This window comes from Muntiacus reevesi, unplaced genomic scaffold, assembly GCF_963930625.1.
Source record: "Muntiacus reevesi unplaced genomic scaffold, mMunRee1.1 SCAFFOLD_98, whole genome shotgun sequence".
NCBI lineage: Eukaryota > Metazoa > Chordata > Mammalia > Artiodactyla > Cervidae > Muntiacus > Muntiacus reevesi.
Window position 1 is genome coordinate 189753 of NW_027077871.1, and position 18583 is coordinate 208335.

The following is an 18583-nucleotide window of genomic DNA, read 5'->3' on the forward strand; positions in this document are numbered from 1 at the left end:
GAGTGCTGGTGCTTATATCGTGTCACCACGGTGTAAGTCCTTCCAGCTGAGAACTGAGGGATAGTGCCCCGCAGAAATGTAAAACCCTTTCCACAGAAGTAAAGGCAGGCCCACAGGAGCTCATTACTCAGTGGGTCCTTTCAGGATTAACATGGTCCTCATCTCCAAGGAAACAAGGACCATCAACATGGAATCAGCTTTCATGCATCATGGGTCAAAATCAGACGTCAGCAAGAGAGCAGGGGGACTCAAGTTGGTCTGAGACAGGCAGATGTGGCAATGGGGTGCACACAGGGCCCAGGACTCACCAGAAAGGAGCAAAGGAAGATGAAGGAGACAAAGTAGAAGTAGGCGAAGTCACTCCCACACTCCGTGGCATTGGCGAGCTCGTCGCAGGCCCGGCTGCTGAGGCAGGACAGCATGATCTCATGCCAGGCCTCCCCGGTGGCACTCCTGGGATGAGGGCAGAGTGTGAGGCCAGGAGGGAAGGCCCAGGACTGGCCGGGAAGGAAGCCCAGGAATTTAGGAGAACTGCTTTCCCTCCCACAGGGATCCTGCACAGGTGTTAAGTCTGGGTAACAGATGCTGGTTCTTAAAAAGAAACCTCTGACATTAGATTTTCAAGCTGATCCAAAGTGGGAAAGCACGCGTTACAGGAAAGAAATCACGGCACCGAAGTCAGCACCACGGTGAGCTCCCTCCGTGGATTTTGATCTCCTCCCCAGTGTGTGCCACCTAGTCCTCCTGGATTCAGGACGCGGTGACTCCATCCTTCCCAGTGCTCAGGCCAAAGACACAGGAGTCATCCTTGTCTCCTCTCTCTCACCACATCTTGATCTGCCTTCAAAAACAGCCAGGCTCTTAACTACCCCATCTCCCTGGGCTGAGCAACCACTTCTGAGCTGCAGCAACAGCTCCTTAACTGGATGCTCCCCCGCCCAGTAGCCCAGCAGATCAGACCAAAGACCTCCCCGATGAGCCCCTACATGACTGCCTAGAGCTCTGTGGAGCTGCAGCTGCCCTTTCCCTGACCTCATCCCTTACCACGGTCCCCACTCACTCTACCGCAGCTACCCCAGCTTCTACCGTCTCTGGAACACATCAGGAACCCTCAACCCTGGGCAGCTACCACAGCAGCGCTCCCGTGTGGCCTTTTGCTCCTGTACACGAAGCCAGCACAGAGGCCAGATGTGCGTCAGACTTGCAGGTGGCCCAGCGTGCCTCTGTGTGGTCAGTCCTGGGCAGAAGCTGGGTCCACTCCCCACTAACAATGGCCAGTTCAGCCTGTGCCAGGCCTGAATGATGAGGGTGCCCATGTGATGACGAAGGAACAGAGATCTTTGAGATCAAAGATTTAAAATCAAGGCTGGCCTCATATCTTTTGTGACACAAAGCAGGATATTAATAAACAAAGAAATAAAGTGGACGTAAGAGCTAAAGTCCAGAGAAATGACATGACTCGGGGAACTGTCAGCCTAAGGATACTGTTTATCTGATGCAAAGAGTAAGTCAGAAACTCTCTCCAGGCCTGGCCTGAGCTCACCCTCCAAAAAATGAGCTCCCACACCCCCCAAATGCATCTGCATAGGGTCAGCTGAGCTGGGTGTCCCCAAAAGTGGACATAGCAGGGAAACCTCAGGAAGGGGCCCAAGGTGGGGTCTGTTGTTTATTTATTAATTAAATATTAATTTATTATGAGGCCCCTCATCACAAATTACTAGAGAGAGCACTTCCCCCCCTCCCCGAGGATAACAGCAAATGAAGAAGACACAGTCAACCCTCTGGGCTCTACCCACAAGTGCATTCTTACACCAGGGTGGTGGACAGCCCCAGTCCACGTGTGCCCACGCCTGAGAGCAATGGCTGGGGAGCCATCTCCCATACACCTCTGCAGGGAGGCCTCTGAGCTGACACAAGTCTGTGCTCCTCAAGGCCCTGCCCTGGTGCTCCCCTTGACTGCACCCTGGAGCCGTGGGGACTGCAGCCCCTGTGAGCGACAGAGGTGGAAGGAGCTGCCCTCAGACCCACACGTCTGGCCAGTTTGGTTCCTTGGGTCACTGAGAGGGTCCACTCTGTCCATAGCAGCCCTCTGCTGTCGGCTCTTCCTGATCCCAGAGATCCCCGAAATCACTAAGGCAAGCAGATGGGAAGCTTGGGGCTGGCACACCAAGAAAGGCTCTTTCGACACCTGTCCTTCAAGACCTCGCTGGGCAGCAGAGACAAGGTAGGCGAGCCATCCCAGCCCAGGGGTCTCAGGCCGACTGCCTCGGGGGCCTCACTTCAGGCCCAGGAGCCATAAAGGAAGAACAAGCAGAAAGGGAGGAGAAACTGGAAAGGTCCACCATAGAGAAGCCAGTATGACAAGGAAAAGAGGGTTGGGTCCTTCTTGAATGAAGGCGTCCCTGAGCCTGGACCTACCTCTACACAACACACTGAATGAGGAGCCTCTGATTCTGGACCCACCTCCACCTCCCACAACACACCTGAAGAGCAGCATCAGGGCTTGAAGAAACGTCCGAAAGTTATTGTGACGGTTGATGCTGGTGTCGTCATCCAGAGCAATGTTTCCAAACACCTGAAATGGAGAAAAGGCAGACAACCCTGCAGACCAGTGCCGCTGGGTCTTCAGGAGCTGTGTCCAGGCAAGAGACTGCGGGTGTGCACGTGGGGACTGCCCTCACGCACGGACCCCGACCGGAGCTGCCACTACTGCTGCTGGGGCTAGAGGGTCAGGGCGTCTGGCTCCAGCAGCATCTGCGCATTTATTTCCAGGGAAGAGAAAACCTCTGGAAAGTCTAACATGTCACTGTCACACAGCCCAGTTTGAGCAGGCTCTGGCTCCGAACCTGTCCAAGATCAAATAGCATAACCAATAAAAACTGGGGCCCAGAGCTAAGTTTAGGTGGGCTCTGCTAGACAAAAGGAGGGGATCATTTTAGTATGTGTGCTGCCAAAGCGAGCACTGAGGGGATCATTTTAAAATTCACTCTCTCATCAATGACCCCAAAACAGTAATTATACTGATATTCTGATAGATCACTTGAAAGTTTTTTTTAACATTTTTATGCAAACACCACAATGGGCTTTCTACACATTTTAATTTCTTTCTTTCAGGGTTAGAAATGCAAATAAGTCCCTCACTTTAAGTAGCTTAAAATCTGGAATCCAGCTGAAAATTTATGAATTATCATATATCCATCAAAAACAAAGATCACTGGGCTGTTTTTGTATGTCCATAGACCAAAGCAAGAAAAACAGGTATTTGTTTTAAATAGCATCAGATCTCAGTAAATTTCAAGCAAGAGAACTTTCAATCCCTGAAAATAAGAGTTTAAAAATCAGTTTTCAGATTTCAGTGTCTTAACCTTTAAGACACTGTCTCCTGCCACCACAAATTAACATTTGAGACCACCTCCCATCCCTACGTCCTTCAGAAGTGCTCCTGGGCTAAAGGCATGACCAGCTGCTGCAACGCAGGCCACCTGGGCCATGCGGATATGCTCAAATACTCCACACTGTGCAGGCCCAGCACCCAAGCAATCGTGCCCACCAGCGCCCTGACACAGACCAGCAGGATTCCACGCAAGAGCAAGGCCGTGCATCTGCCCACAAAGGGTGGCAATGCCTGGCCTCAGCTACAGAACAGTCTTTCTAAGAATTGAGTTCATAAATTGCTCAGACTGGCCCCTGGCTCACAGAAACACAGCTAAGTGCCAACCGGTCCCTGCTGTCACGTGACGCCCTGCACACACCCACCTGCATGCCGATGATGGCGTAGATGAAGAACAGCATGGCGATGAGCAGGCACACATAGGGCAGGGCCTGCAGAGACACAGGAAGGGCGGCTCAGCGCCAGGAGAGCCACCCGCCCCCTTGCCTGCACCACATCTGGAGAGTGGCTGGGTCTCTGGGCCACACTGGCCTTAGCTGACTACAGACCCAGCCCCACTGACCACCAAGCCCCTTCACCAAGTGCCCATCATCTTCATTTAAAAACCAAGTCATAAAAGCCACCTCAGCCCTTTGTGAGCATAAACAAGATACTCTCTGTAAAACTGAAAGTGTCCTAACAAACTATCACAGCAACAACCGGGACCGTGGGAGTGGTGGGAGGGGTGGGCACCCACCCTGGTCTTCCCAAGGAGAGTGCTTGGGCGATGGGGCAGAAGCTTCCCTGCTGGCACAACGAGGGAGAGATCAGGCCCTGCCTGGCCACGCCCGGCCTCACCTTGAAGGACTGGACGAAGGTCCAGAGCAGGATGCGGATGGTGTAGCCTTGGCGGAGCAGCTTGATGAGTCTGGCAGCACGGAAGAGGCGGAGGAAGCTAAGGTTGATGAAGTTGTTCTGCAGGGAAAAGAGATTGTGCTCTGACCTTCAGAAACCAGCCTCCCACAGGCACAGGGAGGTGGCTTCCCACCCACCTCCCCAAGTCACTGTGTCCCGAAGAAAAGCAGGTGAGGAGAGACTGAAACAAAAAGTCACTGCTTCACAGTCTAAGCAGCAATCAGCCATCAGAAAATCTTTCAAAAGTAAAGCTTGTCATTGCAAACAACTTTTCATGCAGCAAATCAGAGACACTCCCTCCACAGAGAGGGACAGAGAAGTCCTGCGAAGCAGCTCCCTGCTGCCAGGTGGAACAGGAGGCCGTCCGCTGCCAGGCCTCCAACAGTGACCGCCTCTCGCAGGACACAGCTGAGCAGCCCAAGGACTGGGTGGGGCTGCCTCTCCTCAGACTCGGCGGCCACACCCTTGTCTCCCACACGCCAGCAAGGCCCTGCCACCCAGGGCCCAGCAGAGAGGCAGACACGTCCTCTGGGGCCAGGCAGGGACCTACAGACAAGTCCTGACAGGAGGTGTAGATGGTGGCAGTCCTGCTGCTGCCACCTGAAAAGCCCCCTCCGTAGCCCCCGGACCAGTGTCTGCTCCAGAGAACCCAAGATGTCTCGCAGCACGCCCTCATCCGGAGGGTCCGAAGTCAAGCACAGAGCAAACCGATAATCTCTGGACTCCACAGATGACCCGGGAGTAAGGCTTCCACCCTGGCCCAGGGGCACCTGAATCCCTGGCACATCCCTTTCAGGAGGCCTGGCTCTGGGCAGTGTCCCTGAGTAGAAAGGGGTGCTCACGGGCACGGGGGGCTTCCTGCCCTGCTTGCTTAGAAACCAGGTGCCCTCTTCTGCCCACCCACACGCAGCCTGAGAGCAGCTTCCTCACACTTTGCTGTTTTAAAATATGCAAGCAGCCCAGGCTAGACACATTGTGTTGCCAGATTCAGTGGTCAGACACAGAGGAAAGAGAGCAGGTGTTGAATGAGGCAGCAGCAGCGGCAAGCTCGTGCAGGAGGTAGCAGGGCCTGGGAGGAGCGGCATCCCACTCCAGGGCTGCCCATCTGATCTTGGCTGGGACAAGGTGTCCGTCGGGGGACAGGCCTCACTCCACCCCTTGCTTGCCTCATCTCAGGGGCTGGCTTCTTTACTTCCCCCCCCCGCCCCCCGGGACTCTGGACTGTCTGCTGGTGAGGGACATAAGCTACCCTGGAGGGTGGTGCCAAGTTTTAGACAATGCCACAGGAGGACAGGGCAGTTCGCAGGCACAGAAGGGCCGACTGTGGTGCAGATCAGCAAGGAGGCAGAGTGGACCTCGGGACGTGACCCTGGAGGGTGTTCTCAGTTGCCTGCAGCTCCCCCACTAGCTGCTGGGGAAAGAGACCCTCAGGGTAGACAGGGTAGATGAGATACATCCACACTCTCTGAGTCCCCGGGGCCCTGAGGACTCAGGAGAGCCAGCAATCTCAGGAAGATGGAAGGTGGACTGTTTACGCTGTCAGGGAGCCCTTTGCACAAGACAATGAAGCACAGCAGGGGCGAGGGGCTGCCTCCTCAGGCTTCTTCACCTTGAAACCACTTGCGCGTGTGGATCTGGAGGGGTCAGGACAAAAGCAATTTGCTCAGGCAGTTGGCACAGATGAGATGATTTCCTGAAAATACTGGGAGGAAATAGTCTTCTGGGTAATAAGGAAGGGATGGATACCAGAGCAGACAGAGGAAGGTGCTGTCCATTCAAGTCCCTGGACGCAGAGCTCAGCCACCTAACACTTTCCATTGACACCCAGGCCCCACCCATCCTCCCAGACTTCCTCCTCGGGGCTCCAGTGGGCGCCTAGGAGAGGGTGAGGGTGCCAACAGACAGACAGCCCTAGAGAGTCATGAAGGAGGATGGTGAGGCAGCTACAGATGCCGCAAGCAGTGTGATGGCCTGAGCGCATCATGGCTGCACCCAGGGCACAAGCCGCCAGGCAGCACCATGCGGGCCGCATGCTGGACAGTGGGGGCAGCAAGCACGTGGCGGCCTCCCCGTAGCTGAGCACGGTCACCCCTGGCCTCAGCCAACCCCTGGAGGTGGACACAACCTTCCACATCCCCCAGAGTCCACGGTTTCTGCTGTGCCCTGGAGCAGACACACCTACTTTCAAGTCAGGTCCCCCCTTATCACCCCTGCCTCTGAGCCAGAAAGGTCAGTGCTGCACCCCTCAATGCAGCAGCTGCTTTACGCTGAGGGGACACTGGTCCCCAGCCCGAGTGCCCCACGATGGCAGTGTTGGGACGTCATGCCTGGGGGTGAGGAATCATGGAGAAAAGGAGCTTACAGCACACCCAGCACTGAGACGGGAGCCACACAGGCAAGAGGACCCCAGGCCAAGGCCCTCATCTCCTGTGTCCAAGCACATCACTGCGTCTGGGCAGACTCACAGCAGAATGAGGGGCTCCCCCTCAGAATGTGCGCATGTGCCGGGGGCCCCACACTTGCTGAGGAGGAGGTGCCCGAGGGGCCTGCTCGGAGGCGGCAGGAAGGGCTGAGCAGAGGCCTGACGACACCAGCGGAGCCTGTGCTAAAGATGCAGCCTGGTACTTCTGCGGCTTAAATGTCTTTTTCTCAAAACTCAAGCTTTTCTGCTCCGATCGTGAAACGCTTTACCACATTCACTTTCTGTTCAGGAGTCTGAAATATTTGCTCTTTGCATGAACTTCCAGCCGAGGCCTTGGCTCAGTCTGCTCCAGCGTCCCCACTCTCCCTCAGATTTTCCTGAGACCCGGAAGGACGCCCTGTCCACACCACTTGCACGGGCTCCACACAAGCTCGCTGACCAGGGCATGCAGGAGTTCACGGTGCCAGATGGAGGCCCAGCTCTCTGCTGCCTCCTGGGGCAAAGGCCCTCTTCCTACTCAGTCAGGACAATCCCCCAAGGCTCGTGCCCCCTAGCCAGGCCTCCATGGATGGTCTATCCAGGAAGGACCCGACAGGAGACTTCGTCAGAGGTGGACCCAGGCCCACTTGGTCTGCTGGCCAACAGAGGCAGAGCAGAAGGGAGATGCAGCAGAAACCGTGGACTCTACGGGGAGCAGATCCAACCTCTCATCCAGCAACCCCCCCAATTCTGACCCAGTCTCAACACTTACCTGCCTCTCACTCAGAAGCCCCTATCTCCTCTCTTGGCCCAAGGCCAGTTCCTGTGATCAAGCAGCCCCTGAGGGCCCTCAGAAGGCCCTGTGGGACCTGGAAGCCAGGGAGAGCGCAACTAGAGGCCAGAGGGGGCGGGTGCAGCTGGGCTCTGAGCACAGGAGGGCGGTGGTGAGGGTGACAGGAAGCAGAGGAAAAAATGGAGCAGAGCAAGCAAAACAAAGAGCTTTAAGAAGTGTATAAGTCATGAAACCAACCGTTTCCTATATGTGATGTTTTCATGGATGGATATTTGCGTGTTATTTACAAATTGGGATGTTTGAGCAGCAGGCGCGCAACATACAGACGGAGACATGGTTTTCGCATTGTATGTTGGTTGGGTGGCGTGAGTCAGCAGGTAGGTTAAGGTAAATCAAGAACAAAAACAGAAAACAAAAGAGAAAATGAGTCATCAACACAAGCAAAACCTCAAACTCTGAATACTTCACTGGAAATTTTTAGGATTTTGGTAAACCGCATATTTTGCTTAAAATGAAGCAAATCAAAACACATTTTTGAAATCTGTAGGTTACGCAGACAGAGGTGTCATTTGCATTTCTGTTTGTAATGCAAATCCAAAGATGACTCACAGACACTTATTTTTTTTATTCCAGGCAAAGAAATCAATGTCAGTTTCATGCTTGTTTGGAGCACTTTCTCTATGTGACCCTGGTTATTAAGACTATTGCTCTATGTGGCTTTTAAGTTGGGAGTGGGAACTGACACTCATATTTTTGCCTCAGGAAAAAAACGTGCATCCACAAAGTAACAAATGAAGTGACTACAAATGGAGAAAGAAAAACAACACGGAAGTCCACAGGGTGGCTTGCTTTCATCTTTCCTCCTCCAGGCAGAACAGCAAGAAGGCTGCCCTCAGAAATCATTAGCAGTTGGGCAGCTGAGCTTTGAGACCAGGCGGGTTCTGCACCCCCCCACCAGGCCTGCTAGGCGTGCAGGGCTGAGGGAGGCTGCCCTGGAGGGCCTCAGCCATCTGCAAGCTGCCCCTCAAGTGTCCGGCAGCTGAGGGGCCTCTCTCTGGAGAGGCATCCCTGGAAGCCAGCACGTCTGTGACATAAGCCAGCTGAGCCACCACCCACTGCTGACGAGGCACACATGTGCCCAAACCCCCAGGACTGAGCCCTTGCAGTTGGAAGCCCAGTGTTTGGATCCTTTTTTCCAGGGGAATAAAGATTCCCGTGTCCAGGGAAGCAGAGCACCCGTCAAAAACTACACGGGGGAACCGTTTCTGAGTGGGAAGCCCACAGTGAATGGGTGGCAATCAGACCGTGCTGCAAGGCCAATGGCTGGTGCAACAAACCACCTTGATTTTTTGTTAAAATGGCAGCTTTCAGCTTTCAGCCTGGATTATTCAGATCATCAACTTCTCAAAACCATGAAACGTCTCATATAAACAAAAGAATATGTGTAATTATTTATATACACACACGTATTTTAAATAAAGGTAATAAATCATCCCTATATTCATTATCCAGCTTAAAAAACAGAAGTCACCATTACTCTGAAAGCCCTTCTGATCTCTCTCTTCCCCAGATGTGCTTGTGCTTAGTCGCTCAGTTGTGTCTGACTCTTTGCAATCCCCATGGACTGTAGCCCACCAGGCTCCTCTGTCCCTGGGGATTCTCCAGGCAGGAATACTGGAGGAGGTTGCCATGCCCTCCTCCACCAGATGTAGTAACTACACTTAATTATTGTTAATAATTGCTTTTCTTTACTGTTTTAGCTCAAACTCTTAAAATGCGCTATACTCATCTTTTCTTAACTCTGTGATGGGATTAGACTGTATGTAGCCCTCTTGGGCTCAGGCGAACTTGTGCTCTGACTCTAAGCAAACAACAATTTGAAAGGCGTCCTCTTGATGAGGATGCCATTCACTATGTCAACAAACCACTTCTGTTGCTACTGCTGCTGCAGACACTGCCATGAACATCAGAGTAAAAACCATCTCCAGGCTCATCTGCTCAGGCACCCTGCACACCTGTACCTCGGAGGGTGAGGCTACAGACATGCCCGACCTTCCCAGACACCCAGCAGCAGCGTCCACATCCTCACCCATTGTTGCCAACATCAGAATTTCTGCCTGACAAACCAGTAGGTGTGAAATGGCATCGCGGTGCCATTTCACTTTGTATTTCTTTGATTACAAATAAGGTTGAGCATCTTTCCATGGCCAAGTGTGCCTTCTATCCTGTAAGATGCCCAACCATACCTTCGGCTCACAGAAGAGCCTTGCACACTCTGGACACCAACCCCCCTGGAGTCTGGAAGGCCTCTGCCCTCCAGCCCTGGTCACCAAGTGTCGGCCTCACACTCCTTGCTCCCATGGGTCTCATACAATCTCACCTTACAGGCTCACAATTCCCAGCCTTACATTATTGGCCTGAGTCTCCTCTGGCTGACCATGGATGACTCCAGGGAGGGCAGCCAGACTGAACTCTGACATGGATAAAGTGCAGCCAGACCGTCCTCAGAAAACCTGTTCCTCACAATTTTCTCCCTTTTCAATGAAAGACCAACCACTTCTCCAAGTGCTCAGATAAAATTTCTGATGCCATCCTTACTTCATCTCTCACACTCCCATCTGATTCATCTACAGCTCTACCTTGAAATTACACCCAGAACTTGACCATGTCTCACTGCACCCCAGCTCCACTCCAGGCTCATGGCAGTAATGCTGGGCCACATACACATCTTCTGTGGCCCAATATCCAGTTGTCAGAGCTTATATCTTTGTTCCTGAAAGCTTTCCTAGGCCAGGACACAAGGCCTACAGCCTAACGTCAATAAAGGGTGAGTTGTTATTCAATCACTAAAGGGTGATTCTTCGGCCCTCTCTACCTGTGGCAGACAATGCCTGGTGGGGATGCGCAGGGATATGACAGCCGCTGACCTGCCAGCAACTTCCACGAGCTTCCCACCTTCCTTCCCACTCACTTCCAGATAACAACTTGAACCACATCCTTGTCTCAGGTCTGTTTCTAGGATAACCCAACTAAAACAGCCTCTGCTTCCACCTGCACACGCTTCTCGACAGAGCCACCAGGGTTGTGGTCTTAAAAGTCAGATCATGTCACTCCTCCTCACAAAACCCTCCAAGTCCTCCCATCTCATTCAAAAGAAAAGCCAAGTTCTACCGACTGCAACGCCTTCCCTGTGCAGCCACCATGCCCACGCCCTCAGCCATGAGGGGGCCTCTGCTGCCCCCAGCTCTGACCGGCCCCGCTTCCTCACAAGCCCAGCTCCCTACCTGGAACCAAGCCTCAGCCACACACAAAGCACCAGTCCTCACACCCCCTGCTTTGTCTTCTCACCAGTCACTAACACGTGTGTCCTGCCCACTAGGATGAAATGGGGTTTTCATCTTTTGTCCCAGCACTTAGGACAGTGCTAAGCACATGACAGGCACTGCACAAATATTTTAACACATATACATGAAGGAATGTGATGTGACTATCCTTTCCCTGCTCATGGATTGGTATTCCTCCTGTTGATAAACAGAAACTTTATTTTATACAATTTTTTCCACTTATGGCTGGTACTTTACATATATTTGGCTTAACAAATCATCCCTATCTCAAGGTCTTAAAGATAACCTCTTGTATTTTCTTCTAAGAGTTTCAAAGCTCCGTCTCTTCATCCATTTGCCGTGTTTCTGTGAGTGGTATGAACCAAATCCAGTTTCTCTTTTCCGCTGTGCTGTCCATCAGTTACACCCACAGCGAGTGACACACCAAGTTTCCAAACACAAGTGGGTCTGTGTCCAGGCTCTTGAGCTATTCCTGTGCCAACACCACACTGTTTTAATTGCTACAGCTTTCCAGGATGTCTCCTCACTGTCAGGAGCAGCCTCCCCACCACAGCCCATCCCCCCCCCCCCCCCCAGGAGCACTTTCTTCTCAAGTATCTTGGCCATTTGTGAGCCTTTCTCTTTCTTATCAATGTTAAAAACAACTTGCCAAATTGCATAAAGAGAGACAAACAAAAAGAAAAGCAAAATAATTGGCATTTTTATTGAAATTGCATTGAATCTATAGATCAGTAGGGGAATATTGTCATCTCTATGACATTGACACTACTTATTAACATGATGTATAACTCCATCTATTCAAGTCTTCTTTAATATCTGTCAATAAAGCTTAATAATTTTGCACAAAGAGATCTTGCACACACACCTTGTTAGGTTTATCGTCAGGAGTGCTGACATTATAATGAAATACAATACACTCTCTTGAGTAATCTCACATTTAATTAGTTATAGATTATTCTAGATTTCATCCACAGATGATATGTCATCATTGACTAATGGCAGTTTACTTAGTCCTCTTCTGAAACTTAAATATTTATTTTTTCTGTCTTATTCACTCGGCAAGTATTTACAAATACCTGCACACTCTCAGGCACTATTTTAAGCACTGGAATCAGCAATGAGCAAAACAGGAAAAATCTGTTCTTATGAAGCTGACATACAACTTATTGAACTGTTGATATATTGTTCAATGTTGAAAAGAAGTAGTGGTTACAGACGTCATTGTCCTTTTCTGATTTTAAAGGGAATTCTTTCCAAATTTCACCACTGTAGGTATTTGCATAGGATTTTTTGGCAAATGCTCTTCATCAAGTTAATATACACTAATAATTTTCATCATGAATAAAATCTGAATCTTATTGAGTATCTTTTCTGCATCAGCGACAGGCTCATTAACAGTGTCCTTTGACCTGTTCATGTAAATTACAGTGATAGACTTTCTGTTGTGGAATTTGGTGTTCCTGGGATAAACCTGATTGCACTTCTTCCTGGACACTGCAGAATCTGGCTTGCTTACATGCTATTTTGAATTCTGCATCTATGTTAATGAGTGAGTATGGATTATGATCTTCCTTTCTTACACTCTTTTTAAAATTTTTGATGTCAAGATTATACTGGCCTCATACAACTAGTTAGGAAATGTTCCCTCTTCTATTCTCTAGAACACATTTAGGATTGAAATGGTCTTTCCCCATGTTTTAGGTGGAAATCTAGTGTACAAAACTGTTATAATCCAGTGGTATGAGCCAGGCCCGAACATGGACTCCAAGGTTAAGAACAAACTAGCGACTGGACCTCACACCTCCTATTCTTGGAAGACTTCTGTGGGTCCTGGGGATAGCACGCACAACTAAGGAAAGACTGCCCATGTCCCATTTATCAGGTAACTCAAAGCTACCAGGTTTCAGAGCAAGAGAAGGCTCTCTAGTAGGTCCACACTGCAGTGTCAGGAGCCTGCCTCTCGGGCCACAAGCCCCAACAGGCCCCATGGTGCTAGGAACATCTGTGGCAGATAAGCACTTGTGTGGGGCCCTCGAAGCCCCCATATGAAGGTCAGTATAGTCACCTAGGCTCCAAGAGCAAAGATGCACATCATCTGCAGAGATGTCCTGCCTGGCCACAAGGTCCCACAGAGACTGTCCGACCATGAGGCACCAAGCTGCCCTCGCGAGTCGTGTGCTGCAGGCCCAGCAACAGCCCAGGGCACGAGGGACAAGCCACATCTGGGGCCACACGGGAGCAAGTCTACAGGCCACAGGCATGTGACAGGAAGGCCCAGCCCAGCCCCTCGCCTCTGCCACACCGGTCTCTTCTCAGGTCACCCCTTCCCAGCACATCGTGGGGCGATCACCAGAACCAGGAAGTAAAACCCAAAACCTGGCTGCGGAGGGACTGGCCTGATGATCGAGCGCAGCCCTCATCAGAGCCCCAGGCAGGGTCACCCAAGAGACGGTGTGAGGCGGAGCTCCGGGTGGTGTGCCCAATCTACCACGCTGTGTACGTGCCTGTGCAAGCACGTGCACATGTGTGTGCATGCATGCGTGTGTGTGTGTAGGAAAAAGGTGCCTGTGATAAGGCAAGAACTCCAGCTTGCTCAGGCCTCTGGAGGGAACAAGGTTTGGGGCAGAGGCCGGACCTGGAAATGGACACCATGTGTCCCATGTCAACATCCACCCCGGCACCCACAGCTACAAAGGCACTAAAACCCCACGTACCTTGGACGTGCTGGCCGACAGATGTCAGCAGGCCTCCATCACCAGTCCCCACTCACATGGCAGACCCACAAAGACAGGGACTGAGACAGCCAGGAGGGAGGCTGTGCCTGGGCCCAACGGCCAGGCTCCTCCTCAGCAAAGCTAATTCAGCCACGGCCACTACTGAGCACCTGCCCATTACAAGCAGAGGCCACCTGCAGCCCTCTAAGGGGAGCCCCACTTGGTGCTGCCACCAGTCATTCTGTGGGAAACTTTCACCAGGAAACAGCAGTGGGTCAGGCCTGCCTTGGCTGATGCGCTAGCGTCAGAGATGCACCAGAACAAGATTCCACACGACATCCACTTAGAAGAGAAAGGAGGGGCAACAGGGTGAGAGACCCAGGACCCACTGGCATTTCGGTCTCCACATCACTCAGGGGTCGCCTAGGTGAAATGCTGGGACAGCCTCCTCAGGCACAGAAAAGACACCAGGGTGGTGGGGCTGTCCTTCAAGATGAACTGATGGCCATTAGACATACTGGGTGCCCAACCTGGAAAAACGCATGGATTTAGGAAACAAGGAGCCAAAGTGGAGGCGTCGCCCACAGGAGCCCAGGGGGACTTTGCACCACCATGCCACAAACTCAGGTGAGGCACATCCAGGAGTCCAGACTCAAACTGGTGGTGCCCAGAAGGCCACCGTGGCTCGTTACTCTGGGCTCTTCACAGCCAAGGTGCGAAGGGCAGAGCTGCCCTTGCACGGGGCAGGGAGAAGTCTGTCTGGAAATCAGGGGGCTCCCGGGGGCCTTTCTAGAAGTTTCTGGGACCAGTCTGAACTGTGTCTGCATCATCATGGCAGCCAGAGCCACCACAGGGCACAGCAAGCAGGGCCTTGGCGGTACAGCGTGAAGGCTGGCTCAGTTGGTGTGACCAGCAACTAGAGCAGCAGAGGGCTGACCACAGCAAAGGTCCCAAGATGACGTGGGTCCCCAAGGCAACCGTAGGCTCCCTGTTCCTCCCATCAACTCCCTCCTCCCTGAGGTCACCTGAAGCCAGAGACAGGACCCGACATGAAGTGTGGACAGAGCCGGGTGGGGCCAGGGCTGCAAGCAGATGCCCCCGCCCTGCGTGTGGCCCTTAGGCCCAACAGCACAGGCCACCGGAGCCTGCTTTACCTGCCTCAGGGCACTCGGGTACCTGGGAATCCACACCCCAGGCAAGCCTTTAGCCGAGGCCTGGTGGGCACAGAACTCTGCAGCTCTGAGCTGTGACCCACTCTGCCTCCAGAGCCTCTGGGGGACAATCCAGCTCACCTGACACGAAGCTGGAGCCTCGGCCCCTCTGGTTCTTCTTTCCCCACCCACCTCCCCAAAGCTCTCCCCACGGTTCTCCCTTGGAACATGTCCTAAAAGATAACTTTTACAAGAACCCTCACCTCAGTGTCTATTCCTAGGGAATTCAACTTAAGAAACATAGATGTTTTTGCCTTTGATTCTATCAATCTGCTGTGCTTAAAGAACACCACTTTATGACTCAGATTCTTTCAAATTTGTTGAGACATGTTCATGCTCTAGCCCTCAGTCAGTTTTCAGATATAATCCATGTATTTTAGTAAGAACTAGAATCTTCAGCATGTGTGCACGTGCATACACACACACACACACATACGTAAAACAAATCTGATATTTTAAAACACTCCAAATCCTTATTGACTTTAGTTGTATCTTTTTGGAACCAGTTGTCAGATGCATCCGTATTAGACACATACGAAATTACAAGATCCTTATCTTCCTGGTCACTTACACTTCCAGGTGATTTTCAGGCCATCAGCCTGGAAGACCTTCTGGGAACCAATTTCTTATCCAAGACAAAGCATTTGCCTACAGGATACCCAGCCCCCAAACTCGCCTCTGGGGAGGAGCTTCATGGGGAACCATCCTCTGAGGAGGAGCTAACCCCCAGGCCTGGAGGCACAGTGGGGAGACCACTCAGGGCCTGCAAGGGCAGGAGAGCTACTCACCGCAATCTCTGTTACTAAAATATCAGTAATACTTCCCAACACAGTGACAAAGTCAAAGACATTCCAGGCGTCTCTGAAATAGTTCTGGAGAGAAAGAAGGACAGTTAGTGCTGGGCTGGCGGGGGTAGGGAGGATCTGCAGACAAGCTGCAGGAGGTGGCCTCTCGTCAAGAAGGTAACAGAGGATACATGGGCCCCTTCGTGGGCAGGTGGGTGGAGCACAAGGCCACACACCCCCTCCCTTCCAGGAACAGGGTGGGGGCAGAGGTGGGGCAGAACCCGGCGGTCACTTTCCTGGGGCCCCTTCAGGGTCATATGTGCTCTGGGGGTTCATGGAATCCCAGCTCCAAACAGTGAACACCCAAAGGTCCCCTACGGAGGGGTGGCCAGAACACAGACACCAAAAGGCCAGGGGGGGCTACGGCACATACCAGCACTCCAAAGGCGATGATCTTGAGTACACACTCCATGGAGAACATGGACGTGAACACGATGTTCAGACACTTCAGCATCAGCTCATACTCGTAGGGCGCATCATAGAACTGCCCAAGGAAGAGGTGCTGTTGGCCATGGACTCAGCTGCCCCAACACACCCCATGGGGCTCATGAAGACCTCCTGTCAGAGCAGAGTGGGCAGACACACCTGCCATGCTGGGACACCCATCCCTGCCCCCCGTGTCTTCCAGAACCTTCCTACGATCTCAGCCCACGGACGACCAGGGAATCAGGGTTGCATAGGCAACCCAAGCTGATCAGCACTCAGGGTGGCATCACTGCTGCTCACACCCAGGGGGAGGCGGGCTCTCCACCAGGCTGGAGTCGAGTCCCCATGCCCACGGGCGCCCGCAGTCCACCATGCAGGCCTCACGCACCTTCATCATCAGCACCACCGTGTTGAGGGCTATCATGGCCATGATGAAATACTCAAAGGGTGGTGAGACCACGAACGTCCACGTCTTGTACTGGAACGACTGCTTGTTCTGGGGCATGTACCGCGTCAGGGGCTTGGCACTGATGGCGAAGTCGATACAAGCCCTCTGCGAGGGAGAAAGGAGCGGTGAGAACTTGAACCCCTTGGAGCCCCTGCACACCCCTCCCCCAGCCACACACAGAGCCCCGATGACAGAAGGCCTTCTCCAAGCAGCCCTCCCCACCACATGCTGGCCAGTGGTCCCCACACAGAAGGGAGGCCCAAGGGCCCTGATCACTTTGCCCACCAGGGAGTTGCCTGGAGATGGAGAGGCAGGGAGTCCCACCTCGTTCTTCTCCAAGCTGCACTCAGACATGACCTTGTCCCCCTGCTCCTGGAAGGTGATGATGATCAAGGCCACAAAGATGTTCACAAAGAAGAAGGGGAAGACCACGAAGTAGACCACGTAGAAAATGGACAGTTCCATGCGGTACCCGGGGCTTGGGCCCTGCTCCTCGTAGGTGGCATCCACTGAGTGTTTCAGCACCCTGGGCCAAGAGCCAACACCAAACATCAGGGGAGCCCAGGAGGACATGGTTCCAGAAAAGATGAGACCCGCGTCACAGGCGGCTCTGTGGCTGAGCCAGGGATGGTGCCACGCACAGTCAGGCCTGCTCCCCAGGAGAGCCATGTCTCCCAGCAGAGGCTGCCCCTCCCAAAGGCCTTGTACTCAGGGCTGCTGGGGACCTCCAGGAGGAGGCCTTGGCTGCCTGAGGTCCTACCCCCACAAGAAGTGGGAGAGGCCCAGCAGTCCTGTGCTGCCCAGCTCTCTCACATCTCACACCGGGTCACCTACCCATACCCAACTTCACCTGTTGTCAGGAAGCCCTGGGCTCAGTAGTCTCCTGGCAGAGCATCGATTCTACCTTCTGAGGGATGGTCCTCTCAGCCCTAAAGGAAGCCCCTGCCATCCAGTGTGGCACTGAACACCTGCGTCCCTCATGCTCCCCTTAGCGAGGCAGCGGCCAGCTCGGGGTGATGCTGCAGGGCTCCTCTTCCCTCCAGCGCCCTGCCACTGAGCGAGGATTTTTAGGAGCTCGTGATACTGTGCTCTGGGCTTACTCTCCTCCTCCCCCTCCAGGCTGCCCACTCCCAGAGGGAGGGCCTCCTCTCACCAGTAAGCACAGAGCCTAGGGCGTATCTGCTTAGTGACAGGTGCAGAGTCTGAGCCCCCCACCCCAGCTGCCCCTCTCTCTCGCCTGAGCAGCCGTGGGGAACCGGGCAGCACTCACATGGGCCACCCTTCACCCGTGGACACAGTGAACAGAGTCAGCAGGGCCCAGAGCACGTTGTCGTAGTGGAAGTCGTATTTCTTCCACTGCCGCGGCTGAGCTTCCACCTCCTCCTTCTCGTAGTCCAAATACTGGCCCCTGGGGGTGGGAACACAGAGGGAGCCAGAGGTCAAAGACAAAGGATCTAAACAAAGCTCCGCGTCTGCAGACGATTTTTGAAAAAGGTCGTCCATTCAGGGGAGAAAGAATGGTCTCTTCATTCAGATGGTGCTGAAACCACTGGGTATCTACAGGCAAGAATATGAATGTGGAGCCCATCTCACCCCATGCGTACAAATTAACTCAAAATGGATCAAAGGCTTAAATGTAAGCAGTAACTCTATAAGACTCTTAGAAGAAAATATAGAGGGCCATAGAAAAAAATAGATAAATTGGACTTCGTCAAAATGGAAAGCTCTGTTTTTCAAAGGAAATCATCAACACTCAAAATGGAACTAAAGACAGAAAACCATCTGTCTGATAAAGGGCTTTCTATCAGCACTATACTAACAACTATTACAGTCAGTTATAAAATGGATGAACATTTCAATTTAAACAATGGGTAAAAGACCTGAATAGATATTTTTGCAAAGAAGATATACAAATTATCAATATGCACATGAAAAGAGGCTCTACATCATGAATCATCAAGGAAATGCAAATCAAACCACAATGAGATACCACTTTATCCCCACTAAGATAGCTATAATTACATCTTTTTAAAAGGAAAATAACAGTGCTGGCAAGCCCGTGAAGAAATCAGAACTCTCAGACACTGTTGGTGGGAAACGGCTTGGCAGCTCCTGA

General features: G+C 52.5%; 1 protein-coding gene across 2 annotated transcripts in view; it reads right to left on the reverse strand.

Annotated features, from left to right (window-relative positions):
* The window catches only part of CACNA1B (calcium voltage-gated channel subunit alpha1 B), a 216504-nt gene that overhangs the window by 24125 nt on the left and 173796 nt on the right, over nucleotides 1-18583 (reverse strand). For both annotated transcript variants that reach the window (XM_065917065.1, XM_065917067.1), the window contains exons 27-36: nucleotides 17738-17875; nucleotides 16792-16993; nucleotides 16408-16572; nucleotides 15967-16077; nucleotides 15537-15620; nucleotides 7717-7722; nucleotides 4229-4345; nucleotides 3757-3822; nucleotides 2484-2575; nucleotides 309-453 (exon numbers count right to left, since the gene is read on the reverse strand). In XM_065917065.1, coding sequence (XP_065773137.1) covers nucleotides 309-453; nucleotides 2484-2575; nucleotides 3757-3822; nucleotides 4229-4345; nucleotides 7717-7722; nucleotides 15537-15620; nucleotides 15967-16077; nucleotides 16408-16572; nucleotides 16792-16993; nucleotides 17738-17875 — 1126 coding nt within the window. The remainder of the gene's footprint in view (nucleotides 1-308; nucleotides 454-2483; nucleotides 2576-3756; nucleotides 3823-4228; nucleotides 4346-7716; nucleotides 7723-15536; nucleotides 15621-15966; nucleotides 16078-16407; nucleotides 16573-16791; nucleotides 16994-17737; nucleotides 17876-18583) is intronic.